Below are 27870 nucleotides of genomic sequence, written 5' to 3'. Positions count from 1 at the left end.
ATCACGTGATAAATACAACCACATCTGTCATCTTGTGATTATAGCGGTGAAATTGATACAATGGTCTTCTTCTTCTAGGTTTATTCTAATACTATATATATTGAAGCTGGGTTAATGACTATACCCTCTAATAAGAGACTTGGATATAGTGCCGTAAGTGAATTTTTTTTGAAAAGAAATTGGGTTAGGGGTTTTGGGACAGGACATATAGAATACTAACAGATATGAAGGTGGGAGCTTGTCTAGGTGTCTCGATTTATAAGAAATTTGACTTCAGGGCGCCGAATGGATACATAAGACCAATAGGATTAGATTTGAATCCATATTATGCAGTTAATAGCTATTATAATACGCTAGCGTCATCAATAACATCGATTCTGTCGTTTAATTTTAAACTAGTTAATCTTTGTTTGATTGGAATATTTTTATTGACGAATTTCGTGATATGGGTTGTGTTTGGGAGATTGACGAGTAATGAGATACGAAACTTGAAGGACAAGATCAGTTATACTGCATGGGAATTTTGTTTTGGATTTTTGATATTTTACTATAGCACCATCAGGAACGATGATAAAGCCACCAACGATTTACTGGTGAGACACGAGCTATTAAAGTATGGCGGATTGTTCTTGTGTGTTTTCTTGTTGAAATGCTTTCATTATTTGAGTATTGGCCGTGTTTATATGACCGCCAGTGACGTGCATGATGCATCAACATTGAAATTCCAATACTTAAGGTTCTCTATCGGATTAGCAGTATTGAATTTGGTTGATGTCATGTTAATAAACAAATACTTCCAGGAAGTGATATCGAGTTATTCTGGAAATTCGAAAGTATCCTTTAAGGATAATATATTAATTACAATTTTTGGGTTTGAAATCTTGCACATATTCCCTTTAATCATATTGACAACGATCAAATATGGATTAAACTGTTTCGAGCTTTTCAAATTTGGATCATTGGATAGTTCCAACTTTGAGTCATCAAACACAGAATCCATTAAATGGAATGATACAAAGTTGAAAGTTATATACACCTGCGAGTTTCTAGTAAATTTGATAAGATTTGGAATTGGTTGCATTTTCTCGATACTATTTATGTATTTCTATACATTTCCATTTCACATCTTACCGTCATCTTACTTGAGTTTAAGGCTTTTGGTCTTGAAAGCACGGTGCTTGCTCAATTTCAAAATGAAGAACTTTCAAATGCAAAAATTAGGTACGCCCCACAAAATGGGAAGTTACGAGAAGTGTATAATATGCTTTGATGATTTATCAAATGATTTTCTTGATGAAGTGAGGATACTTAAAAACTGTTCTCATCAATTTCACTATAGTTGTTTGAAGAAGTGGGTTGACTATTCGGACTCATGCCCCATATGTCGTGGGAAGTTATAAGTACATACTCACATTTCTGTTTATGATTTATTTATTTATTTATTTGGTGTTGGTTTGGTTATACTGGATTTTATATTATTTTTTTTTAATTCTACTCCACATTTGGAAGGTGTCTGTTATTATCGAAAGTTATATTTATATATAGGTGGCGATATAATTGAATATTTACTATATTTTTAAAAAACTGTTTGTATAACACATAATTGAGAACTGAAAGGTAGTTGTTGCTTTCCTAAAATACATCTATTTGCATAGTCTATTCTCGTACTTGTCTTTTTACAATGTTGCTAGTTGCATTGAGTAACTAAAAATAGGCATTATTGGAATTGCCATTTGTGATTCCAGCAGTTAAAGTATCAATATCTGGTTCATCATTCGTGAGCTTTGCCAACTCGTCGATATGCTGGTGGTTTCCTATTTGTTCTTCATTAGGATCACTGATAAAATCATCGTATCCATATCCTTCTTCTTTATGATTTGGGTCGTTATGCCTTTCCTCATGTTTTATTTGTTTGTCGTGCCCGTTTAAAGCACCATTGCCCGCTTCATTTCCTTGTCCATTAGATTCATAATGGTTGAAAAACGATTCGGGCGATCCTATAGAGCTATCAGATGAAGGATTCGAACCTAATAGTCCATTATTGTTTGTATCATGCCCAGTGATCTGGCGTGAGTTTGACCCTTGTGTTCCCATGTATTGATGGCTTTCGATATCTTCCTGTTTGTGTTCATGGAACTGCTCCCGCAATGGAGAATCAGTCGAGGAGTGCTCATCTTGGGTATTGGAAGCGGTATGTGATATAGAATCTGCTGCGGATGCAACTTTCCGCTGTCTCTTCGATGGCTTGGTTTCGTTTCTTTCTTGCTTTAAGGCCTGTTGTTCTCTATACTTTGCCAAGTAAATCTTCAACACTTCGGCATAATTCTCAAATCCCAAATCGTGCATCGAATACAATATATCTTCTCCATTAATAGTTTTACGTTTTTCCTTGAGGCACTTATCACTCGCTTCACTAGTAACAAACGAAATAAATTCTGATACACACTCTTGCATGCATTCTTTAGCATCCTTTGAAACCTTGGCTGTCTGGGGAAGGGTATTTTTCATGAGACGAGCTACGTTGGCGATCGGCAACCAACGATCTTGCTCCCTTAATTCGACTTCGTGTGGATTTATATTGTTTGGATCCATATTGATATTCTCAATACAGGAGTATTGTTTAAAATGTTTTAGACTATTTAAGAAACTGATACTAAACTTAGCACTTATATTCAGTCTCAGCTCAAATTTGTTGGTGTATTAATGTTGATGACTATTATCTTAACGATTAATGGCTAAATATTAAACGACTTATTGAACTATAAGTCCAGCGTAAAAAATGAGCTAAAATCCTTATAACGGAAGTTCGATAGCTACGCACTTTAATGTGTAAATTAAATCACGATATGTATAGTACAATCGTAGTTTAGAAGACGTAGAAATATTTCAAGCTATATAGGAAAGATAGAATAATATTACCATGGGATCTGTACGTAATGGGGTAGGACATGGTAGCAATGGTGCTGATATTTTGAACAAATCTACTGCTGGTGCTTCTTTCCTCATGTTGACACAATTGTTCACAAAGATGTTAACATTTCTATTGAACCAGTTATTGATTCGATTGATCTCTCCCAGGGTGTTTGGAATATCGGCGTATTTAGAGTTTATCGTCTCAATGGTGTTGTTCTTTAGCAGGGAGGGAGAAAGACTTTCAATTCAAAGAACTAGGGATATTAGTTCGGGAAATACAAGTGACTCGAAACATAGAACGGGTAAATACGTCGAAAGGACCCCAGAGGGGACTTTACAAAGCATTATTAATTTTGGTTATATCCCATTGGTAGTTGGTGGGCCCCTATCGATTGTTATTCTTGCATGGCAGTACAATTCGCAAAATTTTCAGGAGTCCTTATTAATGTTGCCATATTATAGGATTACAATAGTACTCGTGTGGCTGCTGATGATGCTAGAACTTGCCGCAGAGCCGTTATATGCTATCAATCAATTCCAATTGAATTTTGGGAAAAGGTCGAAATACGAAAGTATTGGTGTCTTTGGAAGGTGTATTGTTACATTCGCAGTAATTGCTGTAGTGCTGAGGACATCGAGGGTATCAAGTTTAGAATATGATGCTCTTGCAGTTATGGCGTTTGCTTTGGGTCAATTTGGATATTCTTTGTTAATTTTTCTACAATACCATTTAAACTTTGCTAAGGAAAATCGTACAAAGCTTCCAAAAGAGCAGAATTCTCTAGTACTTAGTAAAATTTATACCCCATCGGAAGCTGGTGACTATTATTTTGACCCAAAGATTTTGGCTATTTGGAGAAGCTTATTTATACTGATGATATTCAAACATTTTTTGACGGAGGGAGACAAATTGTTGATCAATTATTTGTGTACAGTAGAGCAACAAGGTACATATGCGGTTGTTTGCAATTACGGATCCATAATTGCAAGGTTGGTGTTTCAGCCAATTGAAGAATCATTACGATTACTATTTACCAAGATGCTTTCAGTCAAATCAGAAGAAAATATAAGAAAATCGTACAATGTTATGCGATACTTGGGAATATTTTATTTAAATTTGTCTTTGTTGATCGGTATTGCTGGGTATACTAATGCAGCATATTTCCTACTGATATTATTAGGCGGTAGAGCTTCTAAATGGGCTAATACAGGGATTTTTGATATATTTCCCCAATACATTGTATACATACCATTTTTGGCTTTTAATGGTATATTAGAGGCTTTTTTCAATAGTGTCGCTGATGGTAATGAGATAAGGAGATTCTCCATTTTCATGTCCTTCCTGACTCTCATTGTTTTGTGTTCACTGTATGTATTTATCACTCATTTTAAATTCGGTTTGAGTGGACTTATTTTAGCAAATGCCTTAAACATGACATTAAGAATAGGTTACTGTTCTATTTTTATTAAATCATTTTACTTTCGGAATGGGATTACCATTAATTATAGGGGTATTTTGAAGAGAATTAGTGGTTCACTTGCAACGTTTATAATAGTTGCATATTGTCAATATCTCGCTTTAAATAATAGAGTCAAAAGTACTTCTATAACAGATGTCATCAAAAGTGCTTTACTATGTTTGGTCTATCTAGTTTACATGATCTACGCAGACAGGACCATATTGAAGGACCCATTGATGGATTTCAAAAACAGACTTCTAGACAGAAAAAAATCGTCCAAGCAAGATTAAAATTTATAGAACTGTAAATAGCTGCAAAACATAAAACAATCAAAATTATCAAACTTTTATCTGCATTAATTATGTTCAAGGTTTACTACAAGCTGAATTAGTAAAAAAATTGGAGTCGACACACAAGATACTTATAACTCCTTACCAAAGCCAGCCAAGTGCCATCCGCTTCGCCTCTCTACGGGTAGCGTGCTGTGCTGAATTGCTTCCCTCCAGCGATATTGCCACTCATTGCTGAAACTTGAAGAATTGACTACTCAAATTATCAAGTTTGCGACCGCAGAGATCGAACCGGACACTTAAACTGTAATAAAGAACCAAAAGTACACGATCGGTGCGCTTCTGCCAAACGCCATCACAGCGTTAAAATTTGAAAAAATGTGCACTATGTTTGATTTCAACTCTTTATATGCAAGAATCTGGAGATAATTAGATGAGCTTGGAGGATTTAACTAATCCTTTTAAGACCTAAGAAAATTCAATAAAGCATATGTCGATAGTGGAATTACTGAAAAGTGTAGATACGCTTGCAAAGATAATAAACCAGAAGAACCTTGAGTTGGAGGAGTTGAAAAAAGGGTATGATTCTAAACTTCATGAAATTAACAAGTACATCAGAATATTACAAGAACAAGAGGGTATTGAATCAGAAAAAGATATACCTGAAGATGTATTCAGAGAGAAGATAAGTAGTACAATCAAGTGTAACAAATGCAATCATGAAGTATGGAATATCAATAGTGATAGTGATTTCATAATTATACCCAAGCGGAAATTGAAATACCTTCTTGGTCATGAGAGTGATCGAAGATTACTGAATGAATTGAAAGAGCTAAAAATACAAAATGACTCGACCGTATATAATAACTCAGATATACGACCAAGTCCTCATGAATATCCAGGTCCTAAAGGCTATAAGAAGCAGTATAATACCAAATCAAAGAAGACATGTTCATACTGCTCCAAACCTGGTCACTCAAGAGCACATTGCTTGGTTAGGTTGGCAACGCCTACTAAATAGCTACAATGTAGTATTTTCATTAATTAATTTGGAACGGTATATTTATAAACTATATTACATTACATAACCAACGTAAATTAACTTAACTTATTTTGCTGATTGAACCATAGCCTCTATAATTAAAGGATTGTTAGTATATTTGACAAGAATATAGATAAAATAAAACGCTTATACGTACCTCTTCTAGATGCATCTTGTAATAATGTGCAATCAACAGAATTAGAATTCATATGGACATAACGAACAGTAGATCCTCTTATGAACAAATTCTTGACAGATTGTAAGTGTGGGTATTTGGATTCATTGACACATGAGATATTGTCTAACTTCAAATTTAAATATTGGTCTACTGACTTCAAAATGCCCTTAATCTCTATATCATTTTTTAATTCGACGGTGACTTCTTGATCAACAAGAGTTTTGAAAAAACTGAAGAATAACATTTACTTCTGCAATTTATATATATTAGATACAATATATCCTTTACTTTTAATATTGTATAGGTGTATTGTGAAGGTCAAGCTGGTGGTGTAGATTTTCAAAAACTGCATTTTGAGGAAATATCAAAAGGTTCAAATATTACGTAAGCCAATGCAAAATAGGCATTTGTATTACCATGGCTTTAAAGTAGGCCTACATATATCTATATAGATAAGTTGCATGTAATGATGTATAAAATTATGTTACGAGACCTAACAATGTATGATCATTGGAATAATCACCTTTTAATTCTTTTTGAAGAAGAGATAGTTCCTTTTGGAACTCAACAAAACTATCTTCCTCTACTTGATTGAAGCTTGAGTTGTCTGTACCTTGGGATCTGCATGCGGAAGTAGGTATTCCTATTCGATACTCTTCAATTCCCTTCTCGTGAGATTTTGATTTCTTAGATTTTGATTTTTTGTGCTTCTTAGGCGTTAAGGGTGATTCAAGGTTTAAATTGAATTCGGTCTGGTATGGGAACAGATCAAACATTGAGTCAAATGTTTCCTGTTTAGCCTGAATTATTGGAGGAAATAGATCATCATCGATAAATTCGTCTTCTAAGTTATATAATTCTCTTTTTATGCCTTGGTTTTGATATGTTCTTAATGCATGTAGTTTTTCAACATTATCTGTTTTGAGTTTCTCTTTTTTCTTTCTTCCTCTTTTAGCCGGTTTTTGCAAGTCCAAAAGGTTGTATTTGGTTTTGATCAGTGGTATTTCTTTATTATATTTATTTTTGGATTTGTCGTCTAGTTGGAATTCGTCTGCATTGGATGATGAGCTTGAACCTGAACCACTAGCTTGCTCTTTTTGATTGTTGAAATTTAATGCCTTTAAGTTTCTTCTTGCCATTTGGTAATTTGACGGAGAACGACCTCTAACTACTAGCGGTTGAGTCTCCGTACTGGCTAAAACTGCATATTTACCGTCGTCTAGTAGCCCCAATAATTCGACTTTTAAAATGAAGTGTCTATTAACCATGGTCGATTTCCGATAGTTTATTGATGTGGAGAATTGAATACGTTCATATCTTGCAACCGTGGCTATTCTTCCCTCTGGGTATGTACTTAGAATTGATGCATCCATGCACTTTTGTAAAGTAGCGGTGTCAAGGTAGAACATTCGGTTGTATTGATCAATTTTGTCTCCATTACGAATATTAGATGCTTGTTTGATAATTGAATGAGATGGTAGATATCCTGAAATGGCTGGGAAAACTGGCGGCAGGTACTGTGGACCTCTATCTCGCTTAGCTGTGTGTTGAATGAGATTCACAACGGATTCATCCTCTGAACATCTGGATACCAATCTTAGCGCAAAACAACTGATATTTTCAAGTTCACCAACATCATTCAAGATATGAAACTTCTCAGTGAAAAATGTTTCAGGGCTAACCCCGTCAAATTCAAAGCAGCTAACTAATGTGAAATAATTGCGTTTATACCCAATCCACTCCCCACCATGATTCTCAAACCCTCTATCGATTCTGGCGTTAACAAAGGGGAAAACATTTTCGTTAGTGGAAGTTATAAATATCGGTCTATATAATGTCGTGTTCTCAAAAGACGGTCCAACTTTGAACTGTAAACCCGATCTTGGGGCAACCTTTCTCTTCTTTACTACAACTCCATGTGTCCCATTATTTGACCTAAAGCTCTCAGGAAATACATTATATTGTTCATTATTATCACCACTATAATTTTCAAGCCCCTTATCACTTGGTTTTGCCTTTAATTGTTGCTTATCAGGCTTTTTGGAAGACCACGATGAAGTCTTAGTTTTGACTTTATTCTTCGAATTTTTTGGTCTTCCCATGTTTCAAATTATTTTTATGTTGATAACCTATATGAATATGAAGTAGGATATTCTACGATTCTTGGTTCCTAATCTATAGGCTTCTTTTCAATTCTTGTATAAATTGCAGCTGAAACTTTTACCCGCTGAATATACAAATTTGATTTTGGGGCATAAATCGGATTTTGCAATCCACAAATGCAACATTTTATGGAACACCCATTATCACTCGTAAATTTAACTCAATTGTAAAATTTGAAACTACATTATAATACCACACTCCAAGAAGCACTTAAAAACATCATTTTATACCCTTGAAGATACCTTAAATACACTTTTATAGCATGTATCGGTGTTTATGCCTAGTTAATAGTGATATCATTTATACGAGTCGGTATTCACACGACTCATCTAATGAGATTTTTTTTCAGACTGGGACATAAATACTATTATGGATAAAGATCTTAAGTAGAATAAACTAGAGAATATTCAAGATGGTAAAGAAGGCTATTGATGCACGTATTCCATCGCTCATCCGTAACGGTGTGCAAGAAAAGGAGAGAAGTTTTTTCTTCATTGTGGGTGATAAAGCTCGTAATCAGTTGCCTAATTTGCATTATTTAATGATGTCAGCCGATTTGAAGATGAACAAGTCAGTTTTATGGGCATATAAAAAGAAATTATTGGGCTTCACATCACACAGACAAAAGAGAGAGGCCAAAATAAAGAAAGATATTAAAAGGGGTGTAAGAGAAGTAAACGACCAAGACCCATTTGAGGCCTTCATTTCCAATCAGCATATTAGATATGTGTACTATAAGGAAACCGAAAAAATTTTGGGTAATACCTATGGTATGTGTATATTGCAAGATTTTGAAGCTATCACACCTAACTTGTTAGCTAGAACTATAGAAACTGTTGAAGGTGGTGGATTAGTTGTCATATTGTTGAAATCTATGTCTTCATTGAAACAGTTATATACCATGACAATGGACATCCATTCACGTTATAGAACTGAGGCCCACGATGATGTCGTTGCCAGATTTAATGAAAGATTTTTATTATCATTAGGTTCATGTGCAAATTGTTTAGTTGTTGACGATGAACTTAACGTCTTGCCTATATCTGGTGGTAAGCATGTTAAACCATTACCAGCTAAAGACGATGATGATTTGTCTCCTAATGCAAAAGAGTTGAAGGAATTGAAGGAAAGCTTGGCAGATGTCCAGCCAGCTGGTGCATTAGTTGGGTTATCAAAAACTGTAAATCAAGCTCAGTCTATATTGACATTCATTGATGTTATTTCAGAAAAGACATTAAGAAGTACGGTTGCATTAACAGCTGGTAGAGGTCGTGGTAAATCAGCAGCCTTAGGTATTGCTATTGCAGCTGCAGTTTCTCATGGTTATTCTAATATTTTCGTCACATCACCTTCTCCAGAAAACTTGAAGACATTATTCGAGTTTGTTTTCAAAGGATTCGATGCCTTAGGTTATACTGAGCATATGGATTATGATATTATACAATCAACTAACCCATCATTTAACAAGGCTATCGTTAGAGTGGATATTAAACGTGGTCATCGTCAAACTATTCAATATATTTCACCAAATGATAACCATGTATTAGGTCAGGCCGAATTAGTTATTATAGATGAAGCTGCTGCTATCCCATTACCTGTCGTGAAAAACTTAATGGGACCTTATTTGATTTTCATGGCTTCTACTATTAATGGTTACGAAGGTACAGGTAGATCTTTATCGTTGAAGTTAATTCAACAATTACGTACTGAATCCAATAGCAACAGAAGAAATGATGACACAACAGTTGTATCTAGAGACAACAAGTCTAATTTCGATTCCGCTTCGTCAGGTAGAGATTTGCGTGAAGTTGTCTTGGATGAACCAATTAGATATGCACCAGGAGATCCAGTTGAAAAGTGGTTGAATAAATTATTATGCTTAGATGTTTCATTATCCAGAAATTCCAAGTTTGCTACTAAAGGTTGTCCACATCCTTCTCAATGTAACTTATTTTATGTGAACAGAGATACCTTGTTTTCATATCACCCTGTCTCTGAAGCTTTCTTGCAAAAAATGATGGCTTTATATGTTGCATCGCATTACAAAAATTCTCCTAATGATTTACAATTGATGAGTGATGCTCCTGCTCATCAATTATTTGTCTTGTTACCACCAATTGAAGAAGGTGGTAATAGAATTCCAGACCCCTTATGTGTTATCCAACTTGCCTTAGAAGGTGAAATTTCAAAAGAAAGTGTTCGTAAATCATTATCTCGTGGCCAGAGAGCTGGAGGTGATTTAATTCCATGGTTAATTTCTCAACAGTTCCAAGATGAAGAGTTTGCATCATTATCTGGTGCTAGAGTTGTAAGAATCGCTACAAACCCAGAATATGCTGGAATGGGTTATGGTTCAAGAGCTTTAGAGTTATTGCAAGATTATTACGAGGGAAAATTCACAGATATCAGTGAATCCTCAGAAATTAACGACCATACGATAACCAGAGTTACAGATAAAGAATTAGCGAACGCTTCTTTGAAGGATGAAATTAAGTTGAGAGATGCTAAATCATTGCCACCATTATTATTGAAGTTATCTGAAAAGCCACCTTACTTTTTACATTACTTAGGTGTATCTTTCGGATTGACTCCACAATTGCAAAAATTCTGGAAGAGATCTGGATTCGTTCCTGTTTATTTAAGACAGACAGCTAATGAGTTGACTGGAGAACATACCTCTGTCATGATAAACGTATTACAAAACCGCGAGAAGACATGGTTACAAGAATTTTCGAAGGATTTCCACAAGCGTTTCTTACAGTTATTGTCATATGAATTTAAAAAATTTCCAGCTGTTCAAGCATTAAATATTATTGAAGCAACAGAGGCTGGTGAAAATCACGAAAGTAAGACCAAGAAATTAACCAGAAATGATTTAGATAACATCTTATCTCCATTCGACTTGAAGAGATTAGATTCATATGCCAATAATTTGTTAGATTACCATGTTATTGTTGATATGTTACCATTGATTTCCCAGTTATATTTTTCAAAGAAAACTGGCACTGATGTCAGTTTGTCATCTGTACAAGCTGCTATTTTATTAGCAATTGGTTTGCAACACAAAGACTTGGACCATATTTCAAAAGAATTAAACTTGCCATCGAATCAATCCATGGCAATGTTTGCTAAAATCGTTCGTAAGTTTTCAACTTATTTCAGAAGTATTTTAAGTAAGTCTATTGAAGATTCTATGCCTCAATATGAAGATGAGGCTGTTAAGGCAATGGAAGGACTGCCAGAACACATAGATTACGATAAGATAGAGCAGGATATGCAAGATGATTTAGAAGAGGCTGGTGATGAAGCTATGCAAGAATTGAAGGCAAAACAAAAGGAATTTATTAATGCTATTAACTTAGATAAATACGCAATTGCAGACGATGCAGACTGGGAAGCTGCTGGTAAATCTGTTACCAAGGCTGTCAATGGAAAAGGAGTAGTCAGTGTCAAGAATAAAAATTCTAAGAGACAAAAGGGTGAGAGTGCTGCTGATATTTATGATTCAGAAATGAAAAGTGCTAACAAGAAACCAAAGAAATCAAAGAAATAGTTTGTATAATAGGAAATATATATATATATCAACTTTATAGGTTAAAAATAATCTAAATCATTTATTCCAACCTATCTAATATTATTATTAGGGACAAGTTTATCAAATCATGTAATGATAAATCTTCATTTTGAATTTCGTTAAGTTTTAACTTGTCCTTGGCATGAGAGTTCAATTGTAAGTTCACATCTTCATTTTCAAAGAGATGCTTGTGACTCTTCATATACTCGGGCCATACTAATCTACTAAAGTACCCGGGTGGGTCTACCCAAAACCCACCTTCTGTATTATAGCCTGCCCTTGATTCTCTCCTTGATTTTAATGTCTCATATTTCGCATGAAAGAACAAGCTGATATCAAATAAGCTAGATATTCTATCATCATGAAATAACATAAACCCATCAACCAATACGATAATTTTATCTTTTAGTTTATGACTATATGAATTAATTACATGTGTGAAATGGTTGATTTCGTCATCCGTTAATTGTAGATCAGCTTCAGGTTCTAATGAGTCTATTTGTGTTGTTAATTTGTTGTCGAGCTTAAGTCCCCTAATATAGTCAGTAAATTTTTCAAAATCAATTGCATCAGAACAATCCCAATTTTGTTCATTTGTCGTGGGATCAACAGGTATTTTATCATCGGGGAAATAAAAATCATCTAAATGTACAACCTTAGATCCTTCGAATAGTTTGTGGAGTGCCTTGGCAGTAGTACTTTTCCCAGAAGATGACGGTCCACTTAAAGCAACTAAGACAATTTGCTGATTGTCTGTATGTGGCATGTTAGGACCCAAATTTCCATTGTCGGTCATAGTTTTGTGATTTCTTTTGGCCTACAAGACAGAAATGGGTAACTCCAAAACGAATATTGTTTTTAATCCCCGACTTTATTCGTGTATATCGCACCGAATTGCTTACATAGAGTACTATATACCCTGGAAATAACTTGTCAAGCAATTTACTACTATACTACAGGATTTTTATCATTTCTTAATATGAATACAGTTATAATGAATGCTCATAGTTTCATTTCCAGAACCGCTTTTGTCATAAGCATGAAATGTACCTGCAAAAGCTTTAAATAATTGAACTTGAAATTTGGAATAACTAGCCTTGGTATGTTTTCCTCTCAAAGAATAGCCTCGTATTTTCTCTAACATAATTGTCACTATCCAAAATTTTATTAAGGACACATAATCTTATTATATATTACTAGAGACCCATGAGTTCGCCTGCGTCAATCTAGACTACAGATAGCTACGAAGCCTTAAATCTCAAAATTTGCACCCTATATATTTTTTTGATTTCCTATTATAGCATTCTTCTTTGATCCAGATTCATTTGACATGGCAATATATAGTAGCCGTAAAATATCCCTCTTATGCTATAAGAGGTAACAAGTGTGCTAATAAACTAATGACAATGCCATCATCTGTAAGAAGATGTTTCCTGAAGTACGCAGTCAGCCTTGATACCCATATCCAGTATATTTTAATGTAAGGAGCTATTGTGTTGTAGGTGCTTATCCCGTAAATCTACTTACTTCAACCCAATTAATTACCTAATTCTTATACCTAATATGGTGAAAAAGCATATCTTCGAACGATGCACACCTGCAATATACGGTTGAGAATTAATAACATTTCCTAATTAGGAAATTGTTGAATTTTTCAGATAGTTTGATAATGGATCTGACTAAAAAGTACCATTTTCAGTCTACTATAAGTAATTTTTGAAATTATATTTGCTAAATATATATATTATGGATAGAAGGGAAAATGAATTTTGAAAAAAATAGGGAAGAAGCTAAAATTTAAGTATTTTGGTACTCTTAAAGTTTATACCAACAAAGAAAAGCATAAGCTCTGAGTATTAAGCTAAGTACCAATAGATTGCAAACTAGTCCCTATAAAATTATAGACATTAATCCAGTAATATATCTACTTAAGTACTTGGAGATTTAGTTGTATTCAGGTATTATTTCAACTGCATCTTAGATATCCAACTACACGTTTACGATTAACATCTTCGCTTGTTACATGAATAAAGAAAACAGCCAAATTGTTATCTCTAATTAACCTAATGAGTACACCACTGGCCGATGAGAGACTTGTGTCCCATGCTGGTTCACCAAGTCGGTCACGTAATTTCAAGGAGCTTCAGCTTTCAACCGACTCGACTCTATCGCCAAGTGGAACCAACAATAGTTCAAACCAAGAGACAGAATCTGATGGTGAAAATAGGAAGGAAACCAACTGTGACTCGGAGAAGAGTTCCCCCACAGACCAAAAGATTTTGTCAAATTTGAAGGACTTCAACATTGACCGTTCTGCTTACAAGCATTATGGCCATCAATCTCTGCTTCATGGAGAAGCCCTTGACAAAATCATTACTGAAGCTAAAGTTTCTACTAGAAGAAAGAGCATGGATGAAGGCTCTAACTCCTCTGGGTCAAACATAAAAGAGAAAAGAAATGGCAATTCCATACGTTGGGACTCTAGTAACAGAATTCTTATCGATCAAAAAATTTCACAAATTTTAGGGATACCTGCGCAGGCAGTTGATGAAGAATCAATATGGCCCTACAGTGCCGAAACTTTAAATGAAATATTAAGATATAAAAGTGAACAGGAGAAGACAAAACAAGAAACTATTAAGAATGATTTTGGTGTTACAGCTATCGAATTATTGAAGTTAGCCAAATCATTAAATATTAGTGGTGACCTAATTCCTTTTCTTTTTGTTAGTAATACAACAATAGAAGAATTGAAATCTAAAATTAATGAATTGAAATCCGATCCAAATGACGTGATTAACAAAATCAACAAGCTTGTCAACACTCCAGAATATTACAGTAGTTACCAAAATACTCCATCCACCATTAATGGAAAAAGAAGATATTCAGAAAGTCGAGCTTTGCCATCATTTTCTGAAACCGCAGAGAGTATAAAGTCTGCTAATAGCGTTGATATTTCTCCCGCAAGATCTCCTAATAAGCTGCCTTCTAGTGCTAAATTTTCGCTTGGTGAAAGTAATGATAAAGAAAAAGGATCGCCTTCAAGTCAGAACGATAAACCAGTTATGTTGCCAATACCTACAACTGCGTACCTGCCACATCAACAATCTCAACCTCAAAATGGTATGTACACCATGTATTATACCCATGGGCCCCAAAGTTCGTCGGCGCCTCCACCACAACAATCCCTGAATGAACAATCTCATGAAAACACCTCCTCCACAGCTACAACTGTGTTAGGCTCACCCTATTCACTGAAATATCCACCCGTCATGTATCAACAACACCAGAATTACCATGCTGTTTCTGGCCCTAGTTACATACCTCAACAACATCCATATCCTTATTATATGGCCTCATCCCCTTCCAATGGGCCACCATCTCACCAATACATGATGCATCCATCTGGTGCTCCACCACCTGGCTTAATGCAGCCAATGCATCCAACTCAAATTGCACACCACTCCCCCGACATAGAATCTAGACGAAGCCACAGTGCAAAGCATCTGCAGAAAGATGAAGAAGAATTTGCAGCTTCCCAACATCACAACAAAAGACATAAGGTTTCTTCAACCGCAAAAACGTCTAGCATTAATTTCATGATCACAACTCCAAAGAATCCTCCTGCTAAGAAATATAATAATACCCAAAAAGATTCTATTAAGGACGGTAAATAATATTGCACTCATTTTGATTTGTGTATATTGCTTCATTTAATATTGATACCCTATATATACATATTCCGTAAATATAATACACATATGAATAAATTAAATTAAATTAATCAAGGTACACGTAAGATAAGATGCAGCCATCTCGAGCCTGGGTCCATATTTGAGTGGTAAAATTATTAGCGCCGTTTAGTACCGACGTCATAAAGTTTAGTTTCTTCTTCGAGAATTCTCTTGCATGCACGAAAAATTTCACACTTCGGGTTCTCAACACGGCCCGAATCATGTATTACTCATACTGTTAAACCGATGAGATATACAGAGTAGAAAAGTTATTACATAGATAGGAAACATAGAGGTTACCAAGATTGTGAAATGTCCCAATAAATATGAATGGGGATGTAGAAAAGCAAATCCTTTCGAATACGGAATCTGAGACATCAGTCCGAAACATACAAGAGAATAAACTGAAAAAAGAAGAATATTTAGAGATAGGAAAAGGTAGGGAGGTACCATACTCCGTTTTAACCAAGGTAGAGAAATATGCGATGTCATTTTTATTAAGTTCAAATGGAATATGGTCTAGTGTATCACTGTCAATATTTTTCCCAGCCTTGCCTTCTTTGACAAAAGAGTTTAATATCACTCTAGACGTTGCGAACTTATCGATTGTGGGATACTTGTTACTTCAAGGTATCTCCCCTGCTATTCTTGCATTTTTTTCCGATAATTATGGTAGAAGGCCATGTATATTGTTTTGCGTGATAGGGTACACTGCAGTATGTATAGCTCTTTCTCAAACAAATGTATTCTGGTTAATGGCGGTGCTAAGATGCATTCAGGCTGCAGCAATTGCACCTATGGTTGCAATAACTACAGGTTCGGTAGGTGACTTTAGCAGAGTATCTGAAAGAGGCACATTCGTGGGGTTCGTGCAAGGAATTCAATTAATAGGACAGGGTTTTGGAGCAGTAATAGGAGCTGCTCTTGTCCACAGCTATAGTTGGAGAGGAATATTTGTATTTTTGGCAATTGGTAGCGGAAGTGTTGCCATTATTAGCCTTTTTTTATTACCAGAAACCAACAGGGCTATAGTAGGAAATATGAGCGTTCCAGCTACAAGAATAATTAATAAGCTGCCTATTGCATCACTTCCCTGTTTCAAAGCCAGATTATCTAATGATGTCGACACATTACTTGCAGGTAACTCGTCATTTGGTAGAATACTTGCTCCATTCAAAATAATGATGAGAAAAGACGTTTTAGTGGCCTTGATTCCTGCTGGATTTCAGTATACAGTGTGGACGATGACCCTTACCTCTCTTTCTACAACCCTCGAACTAAAATACAAATATTCAATGATACACATTGGAATCTGTTATATTCCTTCCGGCATCGCAACCGTATTAGGATCTTTAGTTGCAGGAAGGGTATTAGATTGGAATTATAAAAGAAGAAAAGTTGCACACGATGCTAAGTACGTTAATTTAGACGAGCATGAAAGACCTGGATTTAATATTAGAAAGGTTAGATTGGAATTATGCATCTTTACTACCGTATCTTTGATTACCTTTTCAATTGTATTTGGATGGTGTTTGCAATATAGAGTTAACATTGCACCAATATTGATAGCAGCGTTTGTAATTTCATTTTGCAGTGTCGCACAATTGTCTGCAATAACAACATTACTTGTTGATATGTACCCTGGACAGGGTTCAGCTCTGACGAGCTGTGTTAACTTCGTTAGATGTATTCTAGCTGCAATTGGTATTGGTGTTTTACAGAATATGGTAAATGCCATGGGCGAGGGAGGAACATATACATTAATGGCAGGCTTCTGTTTGATAGCTGAAGCTGTCCTTTATTTAACTGCATATCATGGGAGGAAAAAGCTGAGAGACTAACATAAATTAAAGCATTTTTGAGATAAATTTTAGCATACAATTAATGATAAATCGAAATTAATAACCATAGACAAGGATAACTATATATAACTTTATAATTATAGGCATCAAATAATAACAATAATATATAACAGTAATAAATTATGAACTAACAACACGCCTATTGAGATGCACATTGGACACCTGGGCCGGCACCACCTTCTTCTTCATCAGAATCATAAGCATCACGTCTTCCAGCAGATTGATGCTTACGTGGATCAACATCGACCAAGTCACATTCATCAACTTCGGCACCCTTTGGAATGGTAACCTTAGCTTTAGCAGGTAAGATAGCTTCTAATTCCTTCAATTTCTCTTCAGTAGCGAAGTTGTTCTTTGGGAACTTAACCGTGAACTTAACAAACAAATGACCATGGCTACCGTGTCTGTAGATTGGCATACCTTGGTTTTCAATGACCTTGGTAACACCTGGAGCAATGACTTCACCTGGAGTGATTGGGATCTTGATGTAGTCGCCAGAAACGTGCTTGAAGGCAAGCTCACCACCAGTCAAGGCAGTAGATAAGTCAACTTCAGCTTCGTAGTACAAGTCATTGGCCTTTCTAGTGAACTTTTCGTGTTGCTTTTCGTCAACAACGAACACAACATCACCCGGAGTGACACCTGGTTCTTGGTCACCTTCACCGCTGAAAACGATTCTTTGACCATCCTTCATACCAGGATCAATGTGGACTTGTAATATCTTACGTTCAGTTTGGGTCTTTTTACCCTTACATGCGGTACAACGGTCCTTGGCGTCACAGATGTCACCAGAACCCTGACAGACATCACATACAGTTTGGAATCTTTGTATCATAGGACCCATTTGTCTTGTAACAAACTTCATACCTTGACCGTGACAAGAAGAACATTGCTTGATCTTGCCTTCTTTACCACCACGACCTTCACAGGTCTTACATAATATAGTCTTGTTCAATGCCAATTTCGCAGTTCTACCTTTGTACAACTCTTCCAAGGTGCAGCTGATAGAGTGCTTGATGTCCTTACCTCTGGTTGGTCCACGGGAAGCTCCACCTCCCATACCGCCAAATCCTCCTCCGAAGAATTGCGAAAAGATGTCTTCTGCTCCCATACCGCCACCCATACCACCGGCTCCTGATAATCCTTCTTCACCATAACTATCGTACACTTCTCTCTTCTGGTCATCCGAAAGGATCTCGTAAGCATGTGAGAGCTCCTTGAACTTTTCAGCGGCTTCTGGTGATGGATTCTTATCTGGGTGATATTTCAATGCTGCCTTTCTATAAGCTTTCTTTAATTCTGTTTCTCCTGCTGAAGGCGACACGCCTAAAAGATCGTAAAACTTTGTATCTTTAACCATTTTCTATACCCGATTTTTCTATTAAACAATCTTATTAATACAACTACTTGAAAAGATGAATATTTTCCAAACCTAAATTATTAATCAAAATTTTCGTCTATACTTAAGTTAAATAGAACTGTTGGCAAAAGCGAGTATTTGAATTTTTTTTTTTTGTCCTGGAAAATTCTTTAACGTTCCATTTTGTGTAAAATCGATGAAGTTGATTTCTTTTGATTTTTGTGTTAACCTTCCAATGCATATGAAGACTACAATATATTGTCAATACTAGTTAATCGTATATAGGATAAACACGGCGTTGTGGAGATTGGATATATGGTGTTAGTTGTGTAGGAAAAGCAAGGATGGTAGAATGTGGTTAACCATACATCAAAATGATCGTAGTGTAGGCCGAGGTAAAAGATAAAGTCTAACCTGCGTGTTCGACGACTTCACTGATTAACTTTCCGTTTCTAATGGAGTGTTTGAATTGTTCAGGGATGGCGAGCTCTTCGAAGTCATCGTTTTTCAACACGTTGACGTTCAAGGAAGTTGCACAACTGGTGTAGATCTGGACATCAGCATCGATGCTCTGTTGCGACAAGTAGATGCTGCCTTCGTCGGATTTGTCGACACTGATCATGGCGACGGTACCGGTGACCTGCAAGCCGAATTTGAAGGATTTGATGAAGTCGATTCCTGAGATCAACGAGTCCACAACGACACCGGTGTTGCGCGTTTCGGAGATGGAGATAGCGTTGGCCTTGCCTTTGACCTGGACGGTGATTCCACTGCAATTACCAATGAAAACCGACTGTTGCATTTCTGCGTCGATTACGAGTGGTTGGTGAGATGGGACATCGGCCTCGGTGAAGTTTTCGATGATCCACTTGGTACCGTCGACCAACTCCATCTTTGCAGGCTTTTTCTTTGGCTCGGCGAGGTTCAGGCTCGACGATAAGCTCGACGGCTTCTTTGGTGGTGTTGGCTTCTTGGACACTGGTGGGGCAGCTTGTCTCAAAGATGGGTTCTTGTGGGTCATCTCGGACTTGTCAACCTTCTTAAGACCAGACGTGATATTTTCACCCTTGTTCAAGTCCGCGAAAACAGCATTCATACCACCTGCTGGGACTGACGAGGAGGTGCTTTGGGCACTGTCAGAGTCAAAGATGGCCGCAGGTGGTGGAGGTGGTGGTGGCGGTGGAGCTGAACCTCCACTTGGGCCACCAACACTCTTAGAACCAGCTAAAACTTCACTTAAAGGTTGGCCATTAGCATTGTTCCATGATGGACCCGTTGTGTGGAATTCCTTCACGTAAGCCTTCAATGCTTCGAAAATGTGTAGGAATTGGCTTACCCATGTAACGTGCCTTTGGTCCTTATCCTTATATTCCTTCATGACCCTATTGGACCAGAATTGCGAACTATCCTTGAACTCTGGGATTAAAGATACAGGAGTGTCACCCACAACCCAGCCTAATACCGGTGCCCCTTCGCTGATGGTATTTAAATGGTTGTAAAATTGCGACTCCCTATTAGCATCCTTAAGCTTGTTGATCTGCTCGATCTTCTCGTTAATTGGCTTCAACACCTCCATAAATGCCGGATCTGACATTTCAGGTTTCTTACTCTTGGCCACAATGCTTAAAAATTGCAATTGAGCCTGGAATGCCTGCTCAAATATCTCTGCTGCCTCTCCTACCAAGCCATCGATCGCTTGCGAGCTCTTCACTAATGGAATAAGGCTTTTCTCGATAAAATTCTTGAATTCAGTAACTGATTTAGGAACTGCTTCATTTTGCTGATTAGCTTCGACCGCCTTAGCTTCCTTATCTTGCTGTGATTGACCTGCGCCTATGCCTTGACCCTGACCAACCGATCTAATAGACTGTCCGTCTGATCTACCATTCTCGGATTGAAAGATACTGATATCTTCTAACCTAGACGTAGCTGCCTCCAACCTCTTGAGCATTGTAACAATGTTGTATCCTTGAACATTGAATTGATTTTCTTCTGACGACATTGTATTTTATTGATTTTTTATTGCTATAACCACTATATGTTTATAATTTGCTAAATGCTTCCCTATATATCGTGTCATTTTAACGACCGCGCACGACGGCTCTTGGGAAATTCGATTCTGTAGAAGATTTGACAGTACCATAGAATATCAGTAACAAAGCTATTGCTTAATATTAGTTCAAAGATCTGGTTTGCGATGAGTTCAAATAGTTCTGCTAACAAACCACGGGAAGAGGAATATCCACCGCAAAAAATATACCCTTTAAAAGATTTTGAAGCACCTGCTGAGCCAGAACCTTTTTACCATAATTATCAGCAAGGAGTACCAATTGCATTGGATATTGGTACGTCTTCATTCAAGATTGGATTAACAAATGCCAGTGCACCAAATAACGTATTTCCAGCGATCATTGCTCGTTACAGAGATCGTAAGGCGTTGAAGACGTTGACGATTGTTGGAAACGATGTGTATAGAGATCAGTCGCTTAGGTCGTCGCTGAGAACCCCATATGATGGTCCTCTTGTGACAAACTGGGATTATGTGGAGTTCATGCTTGATTATTCCTTTGAGCACTTAGGGGTACATAGTGACAACGGAAGATTGAATAATCCGGTTATCATGACTGAGCCAGTTGCCTGTCCAATGAGCCAGAGAAAAAATATGTACGAATTGCTTTTCGAAGCGTATCAGGCACCAAAAGTGACTTTTGGAATTGATTCTTTGTTCTCGTACTATGCTAATTCAGATACTAATACGGCCAATGGGGTTGTCATCGGCACAGGGCACGAGCTGACCCATGTAATTCCTGTTTCTCAAGGTAAGGGAATATTACTGCAGACGAAAAGAATAGACTGGGGTGGAGATCAGTCCCAGCAATTTATTCAAAGGTTGTTGTCCTTAAAATACCCTTACTTCCCCACAAAATTGACATCACAAAATACCACCAACATATTATACGATCATTGTTACGTCCTGAAGGACTATCAAGAAGAATTATCAAACTATCTTAATATGGACTACTTAAATGATCATGACGTTGTTCTTCAGGCGCCAGTAGACGTATCGACATCAACAGACAAAAAGAAATCTGCAGAGGAATTAGCAAAACAAACCCTAAAGAGAAAAGAACAAGGTAAAAGATTACAGGAACAAGCTCAGCAGAAAAGGCTTGAAAAGCTTGTGCAAAAAGAACAAGAGTTTGAATATTATACAAACTTGAAGAAGGAATTTGAAGGTATATCGCCCAAGGAAGTTCAACAGAGATTGGAAGCAGAGGGTTTCGAGGATTTGAATGATTTCAACAAGTATGTGACCAACTTGGAAAAGACATTGAAGAGAACGCGTAATCAAGATATTGGTGATCACGAGGATGATGAGACCACTAATTCTTGGCCTCTAGTTGATATTCCTGATGATCAATTGTCGGAAGATCAAATAAAGGAAAAAAGAAAGCAAAGGCTCATGAAAGCTAATTTTGATGCTCGTGAACGTGCAAAAGAGCTTAAAAGACAAGAAGAAGAGTCATTAGCCAAATTTGAGAAGGAACAAGAAGAATGGCGTGAAAGAGATTTGGAGGACTGGTGTTCAGTCAAAAGACAAGAGTTGGGACAAATATATGGTAGAATGAAAGAGAGGACTAAACTTTTAAATTCCATGAAAGATAGGAAGTCAATGGCTGCCCAGCAACGTATGAAAAACATTGCGGATTTAGCAAATGATGAAACTGGTTCAACCTCAAGTGCATCAAGAAAAAGACGTCGTAATGCAAATGCGACCATCGATAATGATCCAAATGATACATTCGGAGCCAATGATGATGACTGGAGTGTTTATAGGGATATTAGTAATGCCACATTAGAAGAAGAACAAGAAGAAGACAATACAGCATTGCTTAAATTAGAAGAGCAGCTATTGCAGTATGATCCTAATTTCCATCATGAGGATACGCTTGCTGCCTCACAAACTTTTGATTGGAAGAATCTGACGTTACATAAATTCATTCATGGCCCTCGTCAAAATATTACTATATCTATGCAAGCTGAAATCTCTGACCCAGATGAATTAGCTAACCACCCAGAAATAATCAAAAAGAACCACCAATTGCATTTTAATATCGAAAGAATACGAGTTCCTGAAATTTTATTCCAGCCAAGCATTGCAGGTCTTGATCAAGCTGGTATTGCTGAGTTACTGAGCGATTTACTTTACAGAAGATTAGACGGTAACTTCTCGTCTAGTGGTCAATCTCATAGCATGATTCAAGATGTCTTTATTACTGGTGGCCTTGCGAAGTTGCCAAATTTTGTGGAAAGAACTACTAAAGAATTTACTTCATTCTTACCTGTAGGGGCTCCATTGAAAGTTCGTAGAGCGAAGGATCCAATATTGGATGCTTGGAAGGGTATGCAAAAATGGAGTCAAAGCGAAGAGTGTGAAAACAGCTATGTTTCTAAGGAAGAGTATGAAGAACTTGGGCCAGAATACATAAAGGAACATGGTTTAGGTAATGCTTGCTTAATGTAATAAAAGTCTCGATTTTTAAAAAAGTATGTATAATTAAAGTTTTATATATAGGTAGTATACAAGAATAGAACAAATAAACTTCACTTATGCAAATAGATCCCGATCATATATTAAAGACTTATTTCCTGGTATTTGGATTGATACCCTTTCTCTTTAAGCTTCTCTTAATTGTTTGATCAATAATCTCTTTATCTGCGTCATCATCGAATTCAGCAAAGTCTCCGTGAATAATACCTTCTTCTTCTGCTTCAGATCTAGCTAAAGATTCTTTTTCTTTAGCACCGGCCTTAGAAACATCATGTGGCGAAGGAGCAATTTTCTTGAATTTGGCAACATAGAAACCATCAACGTTATAGGTGTGTGGATAATAACGTCTAGTCAATGAAATACTTGGGTTGAAATGTTTTCCACGATAAGATGTGAATCCCTCTTTACCAATTTGTAAACCAGCATCAACTAACTTGACGTTTGGTCTCTTTCTTAAAGCATAATCGACAACTGCTTCATTTTCTTCAACAGCAACGGAACATGTGGAGTATACTATAACACCACCAGTTGCAGAGTTGGCATCAACTGAATCAATTGCTGATAACAACAATTGCTTTTGTAAATGAGGAATTTGCATGAAGTCCTTTTCAGTACGGCTTACTTTGACAGATTCATCCTTAGCAATAACACCTGTACCTGAACATGGTGCATCTAATAAGATTCTATCAAACCCACCGATGACTTTTGGAAATTCCCTCGCATCATAATTACAAACAATAGTATTTTTACATCCTAATCTGTGAATATTGGCAATCAAAGACTTAGTACGTGCCTTGTTAGCATCATTGGCAAAGACACAACCCGTATTCTTCATCATTGCAGAAATGTAAGTAGTCTTACCACCTGGAGCAGCGGCCATATCCAAGATACGTTCGTTCTCTTGTGGGTCTAATGCCATGACTGGTAAAAATGAAGATGCAGCTTGTAAAATGTATTGACCCGCTAAGTATTCCGGGGTTGCACCAATTGGAACTTGAGAATCAAAAATTTGTAAACCAACCTTGGTCCAAGAACCAATTGGTTGTAAATTAACACCACGGTTGACCAAAGTTTGTGCCAAGTCACGACGTCTGGTCTTCAAGGTATTAGTTCTGATGGTAATTGGTCTGGCGATTTCATTGGCCTCAAAAAATTCCATTGCTTCAGCTGGAGAAAACAAGTTGAATAATTTATCGGCTAAGAACTCAGAATAGCCGAAATATTCACAAATATCCTTGAGCAATCTATCAACATATTCTGCTCTTGATTTACCTTCCTCTGCCATTTCTTTGAAATTTTCCAAAACCTTCACGATTTCAATCATTCTGGTTCTAGTCATTGTGACGTCTTGTGGACCACTAGCCATCTCTTCTTCTTCTTCGGCAGTAGGCAAAACCTTAGCTCTAGGCTGGTCTACTTGACCCTCTAATAATTCCCTTTCTGCTTCTTCTGCCTCTTCAGCTTCTTCTTCATCTAACTTTCTCGATAATGCTTCCATATTAGCAGCATTCAACCCTTCTATATCTTCTTCGTCGTCAGAGAACATTGGCTTTTCGCGGCCTTCTTCATCAGAATCTTCGAAGTCTTCACCATCTTCATTGTCTATGTCAAATTCATCGTCTTCTATTTCTTCTTCAAGCTCATCAAGGCCTTCTTCGTCCGAATCATCAAACAATGATTTCTTTGCGTGTGCTATTTCTTCGTTGTCAAGTTCTGGTTCCTCTTTTTGAACTGGTTTAGCCTTAGCGGACACCTTAGTCTTAGAAATTTCAGGTTTCTTCGCATCTTTAGTCTTCTTCACAGACTGGCTTGGTTCAGATGTAGAATTAGATCTCTTTCTCTTTGAATCCTTCTTTTGTTGCTTTGCTTGGAAATCATCAAAGCTAGGTGGAACACCCTGTTTATTCTTAGCTCTTCTACCCATTTTACCTATTATTTTATAGCAAACAATCCGTTGAATGAATTTATCTATCTTTATTTTAGTACTGATTTCCTGCGATGAGGTACAAAAAAAGTTCCAAATTTTTCATAATGGATACGCCACGACCTCATTATTTTAGTATACTTGATTACACTCTTAGGAGATTGGAACTAATATTACACATTCAGTAGGCTGTTAACAGATCTAGCAGGATGGCATCAGTAATTGAAGATAATATGAGTTTGGATAAAGAGCCAGAAGTTGAGAGCTTACCGCAAAGAGCAAAGAGTACTACTATAATATCTCCAAATCAGCATGCATTGATTCGTTTACCTTCAGAAGGTTTAAAAATTGTTGACTTGAAACCAGGTGGAATAATCAGTTTGGGAAAATTTGGAACCTTTGCTGTGGATGAAATACTTGGGTATCCATTTGGACAGACGTTTGAGATTCTTGAAGAATTAAAGGTGAAACCAATTAAAAGTATGACTATACAAGCAGACGAAACGCTGGTTGATAACGAAAATGAAGAATTAACAAAGGACGAACTCACCAAAATGTTCTCAAATAGTTCAGAAAATAATCAAAATATTATCAACATTGGATCCAAAATCCAGAAGTTAACGTCTGAAGATGTAGACAAGTTAAAACAATCAGGTGCTACTTCAGATATTGGACAAAAAATCATTGAACAGATGATTGCCGGTCATGAAGGATTTGATAAGAAAACTTTGTTCTCTCAGCAAAAATATTTGAAGAGAAAGCAGCAGAAGTTCTTAAGAAGATTTACTGTTGAGTATCTTGGCTCTTCGCAATTATTGCAATATTATATTGAGAAAGACACTCAACGTGTCCTAGATATGAGTGAAGAAACATTGGGCTTGCTATTAAATTATGCAAATGTCAGACCAGGTGGTAAGTATTTGTTGATTGATGAAACAGGTGGTATTGTGTTGTATGCAATGATGGAAAGAATGAACGGACAAGGTACCATCGTAAGTGCCCATGACAATGAACATCCAAATCACATTGCATTGAGATATTCCGATTATCCTGAAGAATTACAAAACAGAATGGTTAAAAGCATAAATTGGCTTCAATTTTTAGAGCCTGAGAACGAAAAAGTAAACTTTGAAGTTGCAACTGAAGAGGAAATAGAAGAAATGAAAAGTGCTAAAAAAGCTCAGTATTATCGTCGTGAACAAAGAGCTAAGAATATTAACTCTGTTATTGACATGGTAGTGGAAGGTAATTTTGACGGTTTTATTTCTGTGAGTACTTTAAACATGCCAACGTTATTACCAGAAATTATTCCAACTATCGGTGGGTCAAGACCTGTCGTTATTTACAGTCAATTTAAGGAAGTTTTATTAGAGACTCAGCACCATATGTCTACTGATAAGAGAATCTTAGCCCCATCAATTATGGAGACCAGAGTCAGACCACATCAAACTATTCCGGGTAGAATGCATCCTGTCATGTGTATGCGTGGATTCGGAGGTTATGTGTTATGGGGTACAAGAGTTTTCCCTAAGGAAAGTGGTATAACAGCTGTAGGAAAAGGTTTAGGAAGATCAAAGAAAGAAAAGCCAGAACAAACCCCAGAGGCAAGTTCTGAACAAGCATCTGTATAGAATAGTTAATGTATATTACCGCATAATATTAATATCTGTAAATTCTAGTATATTATTTCACATAATTCTTGCAAGTAGTTCATTTTAGAATTTTTTAACCAACCAACGACACATCTAACATTTCCTGAACTATCTTTCATCATGCCACACTGCCAATTGATATTCTCTTGAAGCATATTAGCTACAAATTCTACTTGCTCAGTGTACCCTACCTCAAAAACGAAGCTTTCTAGATGCAGCTTAAGTATGATATTCTTTATTAAAGCTTCGTAAAACTCGTTTTCTCCAAGTAATGCAATTGACGGTTCATATTGTCTTACTGATTTTTCTATGCCATTTATATGTACAGGGGAATTGAAATCATGGAGTGGAATATATGGAGGATTAGAAGTAACCAAATTTAACTCCTTATTCGATAGGATATTCTTTAAAATATCTTCATCAAATACATCCCCCTTACTAAATTCAACATTCTTAGAACTCAGCGGATATTTCTCTCCATACTTTTTCAAGTTCTCTATAGATAGACCAACAGCATATTTTGATATATCACAAGCATGTATATTAAGAGGAATATTTTGAACTTCAGATAATTCATAATTTAATAATAAGGGTATGCAGCCTGATCCAGTACAGACATCTAGAATATTTAGCTGTTTGTCTGACCGTATATGATGCTTTCGTATTAAAGCAGATATTTTCAATACCCACTCTTCAGTTTCCCACCTTGGAATTAACACATTTCGTCGACATAGTATATCCAATGCACCAAACGGTTGTGATCCAAGAATATATTGTAATGGTTCCAATTTTGATCTTCTGCGAATGGCATCAAGCCATTGACTTCTTGGTAGTTCGCTTTTAATCCATCTTAATTCCAATTTTGCTTGTTCCAAATTCGGATTTGCTCGAAGTAGTGGAATTAGTAATGGAGAATCTCTGAGGGCTTGCTTAACAAGTTTTGGCGAGATCCTAGGCATCTATTTTCAAGTCTGCTGTTAGCTTAGATTTTAACCAAATACTTTGCGAACGAGAATAAAATACAAGTGGTGTATAAAATTATTCAATTATATTTTATTTGACAAAAATATACATGTATATATACAAGATTAAACTTTTGTAATTACAGTAAAGTATTACTTAATGTGGATAGAGATTTAGCTTACAATCCCTTTCTGGCGTAAAAC

General features: G+C 36.5%; 16 protein-coding genes across 16 annotated transcripts; 8 read left to right on the top strand and 8 right to left on the bottom strand.

Moving 5' to 3' along the window:
- Positions 1 to 224: 224 nt before the first annotated feature.
- AC631_00750 (uncharacterized protein) lies at positions 225 to 1400 on the top strand (the record flags this gene model as incomplete). The annotated part of the gene is made up of 1 exon (XM_015609580.1): positions 225 to 1400. The coding sequence occupies one exon, from the start codon at positions 225 to 227 to the stop codon at positions 1398 to 1400; it is 1176 nt and encodes a 391-aa protein (XP_015469536.1).
- Positions 1401 to 1704: 304 nt separating this feature from the next.
- Positions 1705 to 2592, bottom strand: HAP31 (Hap31p; the record flags this gene model as incomplete). The annotated part of the gene is made up of 1 exon (XM_015609579.1): positions 1705 to 2592. The coding sequence occupies one exon, from the start codon at positions 2590 to 2592 to the stop codon at positions 1705 to 1707; it is 888 nt and encodes a 295-aa protein (XP_015469535.1).
- A 328-nt stretch (positions 2593 to 2920) lies between these two features.
- AC631_00748 (glycolipid translocation protein) lies at positions 2921 to 4663 on the top strand (the record flags this gene model as incomplete). The annotated part of the gene is made up of 1 exon (XM_015609578.1): positions 2921 to 4663. One exon carries the CDS (start codon positions 2921 to 2923, stop codon positions 4661 to 4663), a length of 1743 nt encoding a protein of 580 aa, XP_015469534.1.
- Positions 4664 to 5153: 490 nt separating this feature from the next.
- AC631_00747 (uncharacterized protein) lies at positions 5154 to 5684 on the top strand (the record flags this gene model as incomplete). Its single annotated transcript, XM_015609577.1, has 1 exon — positions 5154 to 5684. The coding sequence occupies one exon, from the start codon at positions 5154 to 5156 to the stop codon at positions 5682 to 5684; it is 531 nt and encodes a 176-aa protein (XP_015469533.1).
- A 119-nt stretch (positions 5685 to 5803) lies between these two features.
- Positions 5804 to 6127, bottom strand: SNP3 (Sm-like protein; the record flags this gene model as incomplete). Its single annotated transcript, XM_015609576.1, has 1 exon — positions 5804 to 6127. The coding sequence occupies one exon, from the start codon at positions 6125 to 6127 to the stop codon at positions 5804 to 5806; it is 324 nt and encodes a 107-aa protein (XP_015469532.1).
- A 235-nt stretch (positions 6128 to 6362) lies between these two features.
- Positions 6363 to 7985, bottom strand: AC631_00745 (uncharacterized protein; the record flags this gene model as incomplete). Its single annotated transcript, XM_015609575.1, has 1 exon — positions 6363 to 7985. The coding sequence occupies one exon, from the start codon at positions 7983 to 7985 to the stop codon at positions 6363 to 6365; it is 1623 nt and encodes a 540-aa protein (XP_015469531.1).
- Positions 7986 to 8458: 473 nt separating this feature from the next.
- Positions 8459 to 11599, top strand: AC631_00744 (ribosome biosynthesis protein; the record flags this gene model as incomplete). The annotated part of the gene is made up of 1 exon (XM_015609574.1): positions 8459 to 11599. The coding sequence occupies one exon, from the start codon at positions 8459 to 8461 to the stop codon at positions 11597 to 11599; it is 3141 nt and encodes a 1046-aa protein (XP_015469530.1).
- A 61-nt stretch (positions 11600 to 11660) lies between these two features.
- Positions 11661 to 12416, bottom strand: AC631_00743 (ribosylnicotinamide kinase; the record flags this gene model as incomplete). Its single annotated transcript, XM_015609573.1, has 1 exon — positions 11661 to 12416. One exon carries the CDS (start codon positions 12414 to 12416, stop codon positions 11661 to 11663), a length of 756 nt encoding a protein of 251 aa, XP_015469529.1.
- A 1270-nt stretch (positions 12417 to 13686) lies between these two features.
- Positions 13687 to 15297, top strand: AC631_00742 (uncharacterized protein; the record flags this gene model as incomplete). The annotated part of the gene is made up of 1 exon (XM_015609572.1): positions 13687 to 15297. The coding sequence occupies one exon, from the start codon at positions 13687 to 13689 to the stop codon at positions 15295 to 15297; it is 1611 nt and encodes a 536-aa protein (XP_015469528.1).
- Positions 15298 to 15680: 383 nt separating this feature from the next.
- On the top strand, positions 15681 to 17195 carry QDR1 (multidrug transporter; the record flags this gene model as incomplete). The annotated part of the gene is made up of 1 exon (XM_015609571.1): positions 15681 to 17195. The coding sequence occupies one exon, from the start codon at positions 15681 to 15683 to the stop codon at positions 17193 to 17195; it is 1515 nt and encodes a 504-aa protein (XP_015469527.1).
- A 160-nt stretch (positions 17196 to 17355) lies between these two features.
- YDJ1 (type I HSP40 co-chaperone) lies at positions 17356 to 18576 on the bottom strand (the record flags this gene model as incomplete). The annotated part of the gene is made up of 1 exon (XM_015609570.1): positions 17356 to 18576. One exon carries the CDS (start codon positions 18574 to 18576, stop codon positions 17356 to 17358), a length of 1221 nt encoding a protein of 406 aa, XP_015469526.1.
- A 409-nt stretch (positions 18577 to 18985) lies between these two features.
- Positions 18986 to 20578, bottom strand: SRV2 (adenylate cyclase-binding protein; the record flags this gene model as incomplete). Its single annotated transcript, XM_015609569.1, has 1 exon — positions 18986 to 20578. One exon carries the CDS (start codon positions 20576 to 20578, stop codon positions 18986 to 18988), a length of 1593 nt encoding a protein of 530 aa, XP_015469525.1.
- A 195-nt stretch (positions 20579 to 20773) lies between these two features.
- On the top strand, positions 20774 to 23101 carry AC631_00738 (uncharacterized protein; the record flags this gene model as incomplete). Its single annotated transcript, XM_015609568.1, has 1 exon — positions 20774 to 23101. One exon carries the CDS (start codon positions 20774 to 20776, stop codon positions 23099 to 23101), a length of 2328 nt encoding a protein of 775 aa, XP_015469524.1.
- A 118-nt stretch (positions 23102 to 23219) lies between these two features.
- AC631_00737 (rRNA (cytosine-C5-)-methyltransferase) lies at positions 23220 to 25052 on the bottom strand (the record flags this gene model as incomplete). The annotated part of the gene is made up of 1 exon (XM_015609567.1): positions 23220 to 25052. The coding sequence occupies one exon, from the start codon at positions 25050 to 25052 to the stop codon at positions 23220 to 23222; it is 1833 nt and encodes a 610-aa protein (XP_015469523.1).
- Positions 25053 to 25261: 209 nt separating this feature from the next.
- On the top strand, positions 25262 to 26683 carry AC631_00736 (tRNA 1-methyladenosine methyltransferase subunit; the record flags this gene model as incomplete). The annotated part of the gene is made up of 1 exon (XM_015609566.1): positions 25262 to 26683. One exon carries the CDS (start codon positions 25262 to 25264, stop codon positions 26681 to 26683), a length of 1422 nt encoding a protein of 473 aa, XP_015469522.1.
- A 44-nt stretch (positions 26684 to 26727) lies between these two features.
- AC631_00735 (S-adenosylmethionine-dependent methyltransferase) lies at positions 26728 to 27663 on the bottom strand (the record flags this gene model as incomplete). Its single annotated transcript, XM_015609565.1, has 1 exon — positions 26728 to 27663. The coding sequence occupies one exon, from the start codon at positions 27661 to 27663 to the stop codon at positions 26728 to 26730; it is 936 nt and encodes a 311-aa protein (XP_015469521.1).
- Positions 27664 to 27870: the final 207 nt, after the last annotated feature.

Source organism: Debaryomyces fabryi (genome assembly GCF_001447935.2).
Source record: "Debaryomyces fabryi strain CBS 789 chromosome Unknown contig00009, whole genome shotgun sequence".
Classification (NCBI taxonomy): domain Eukaryota; kingdom Fungi; phylum Ascomycota; class Pichiomycetes; order Serinales; family Debaryomycetaceae; genus Debaryomyces; species Debaryomyces fabryi.
Note: the sequence above shows the minus strand (reverse complement) of the source record. Positions and strands in the feature narration are given on the sequence as shown.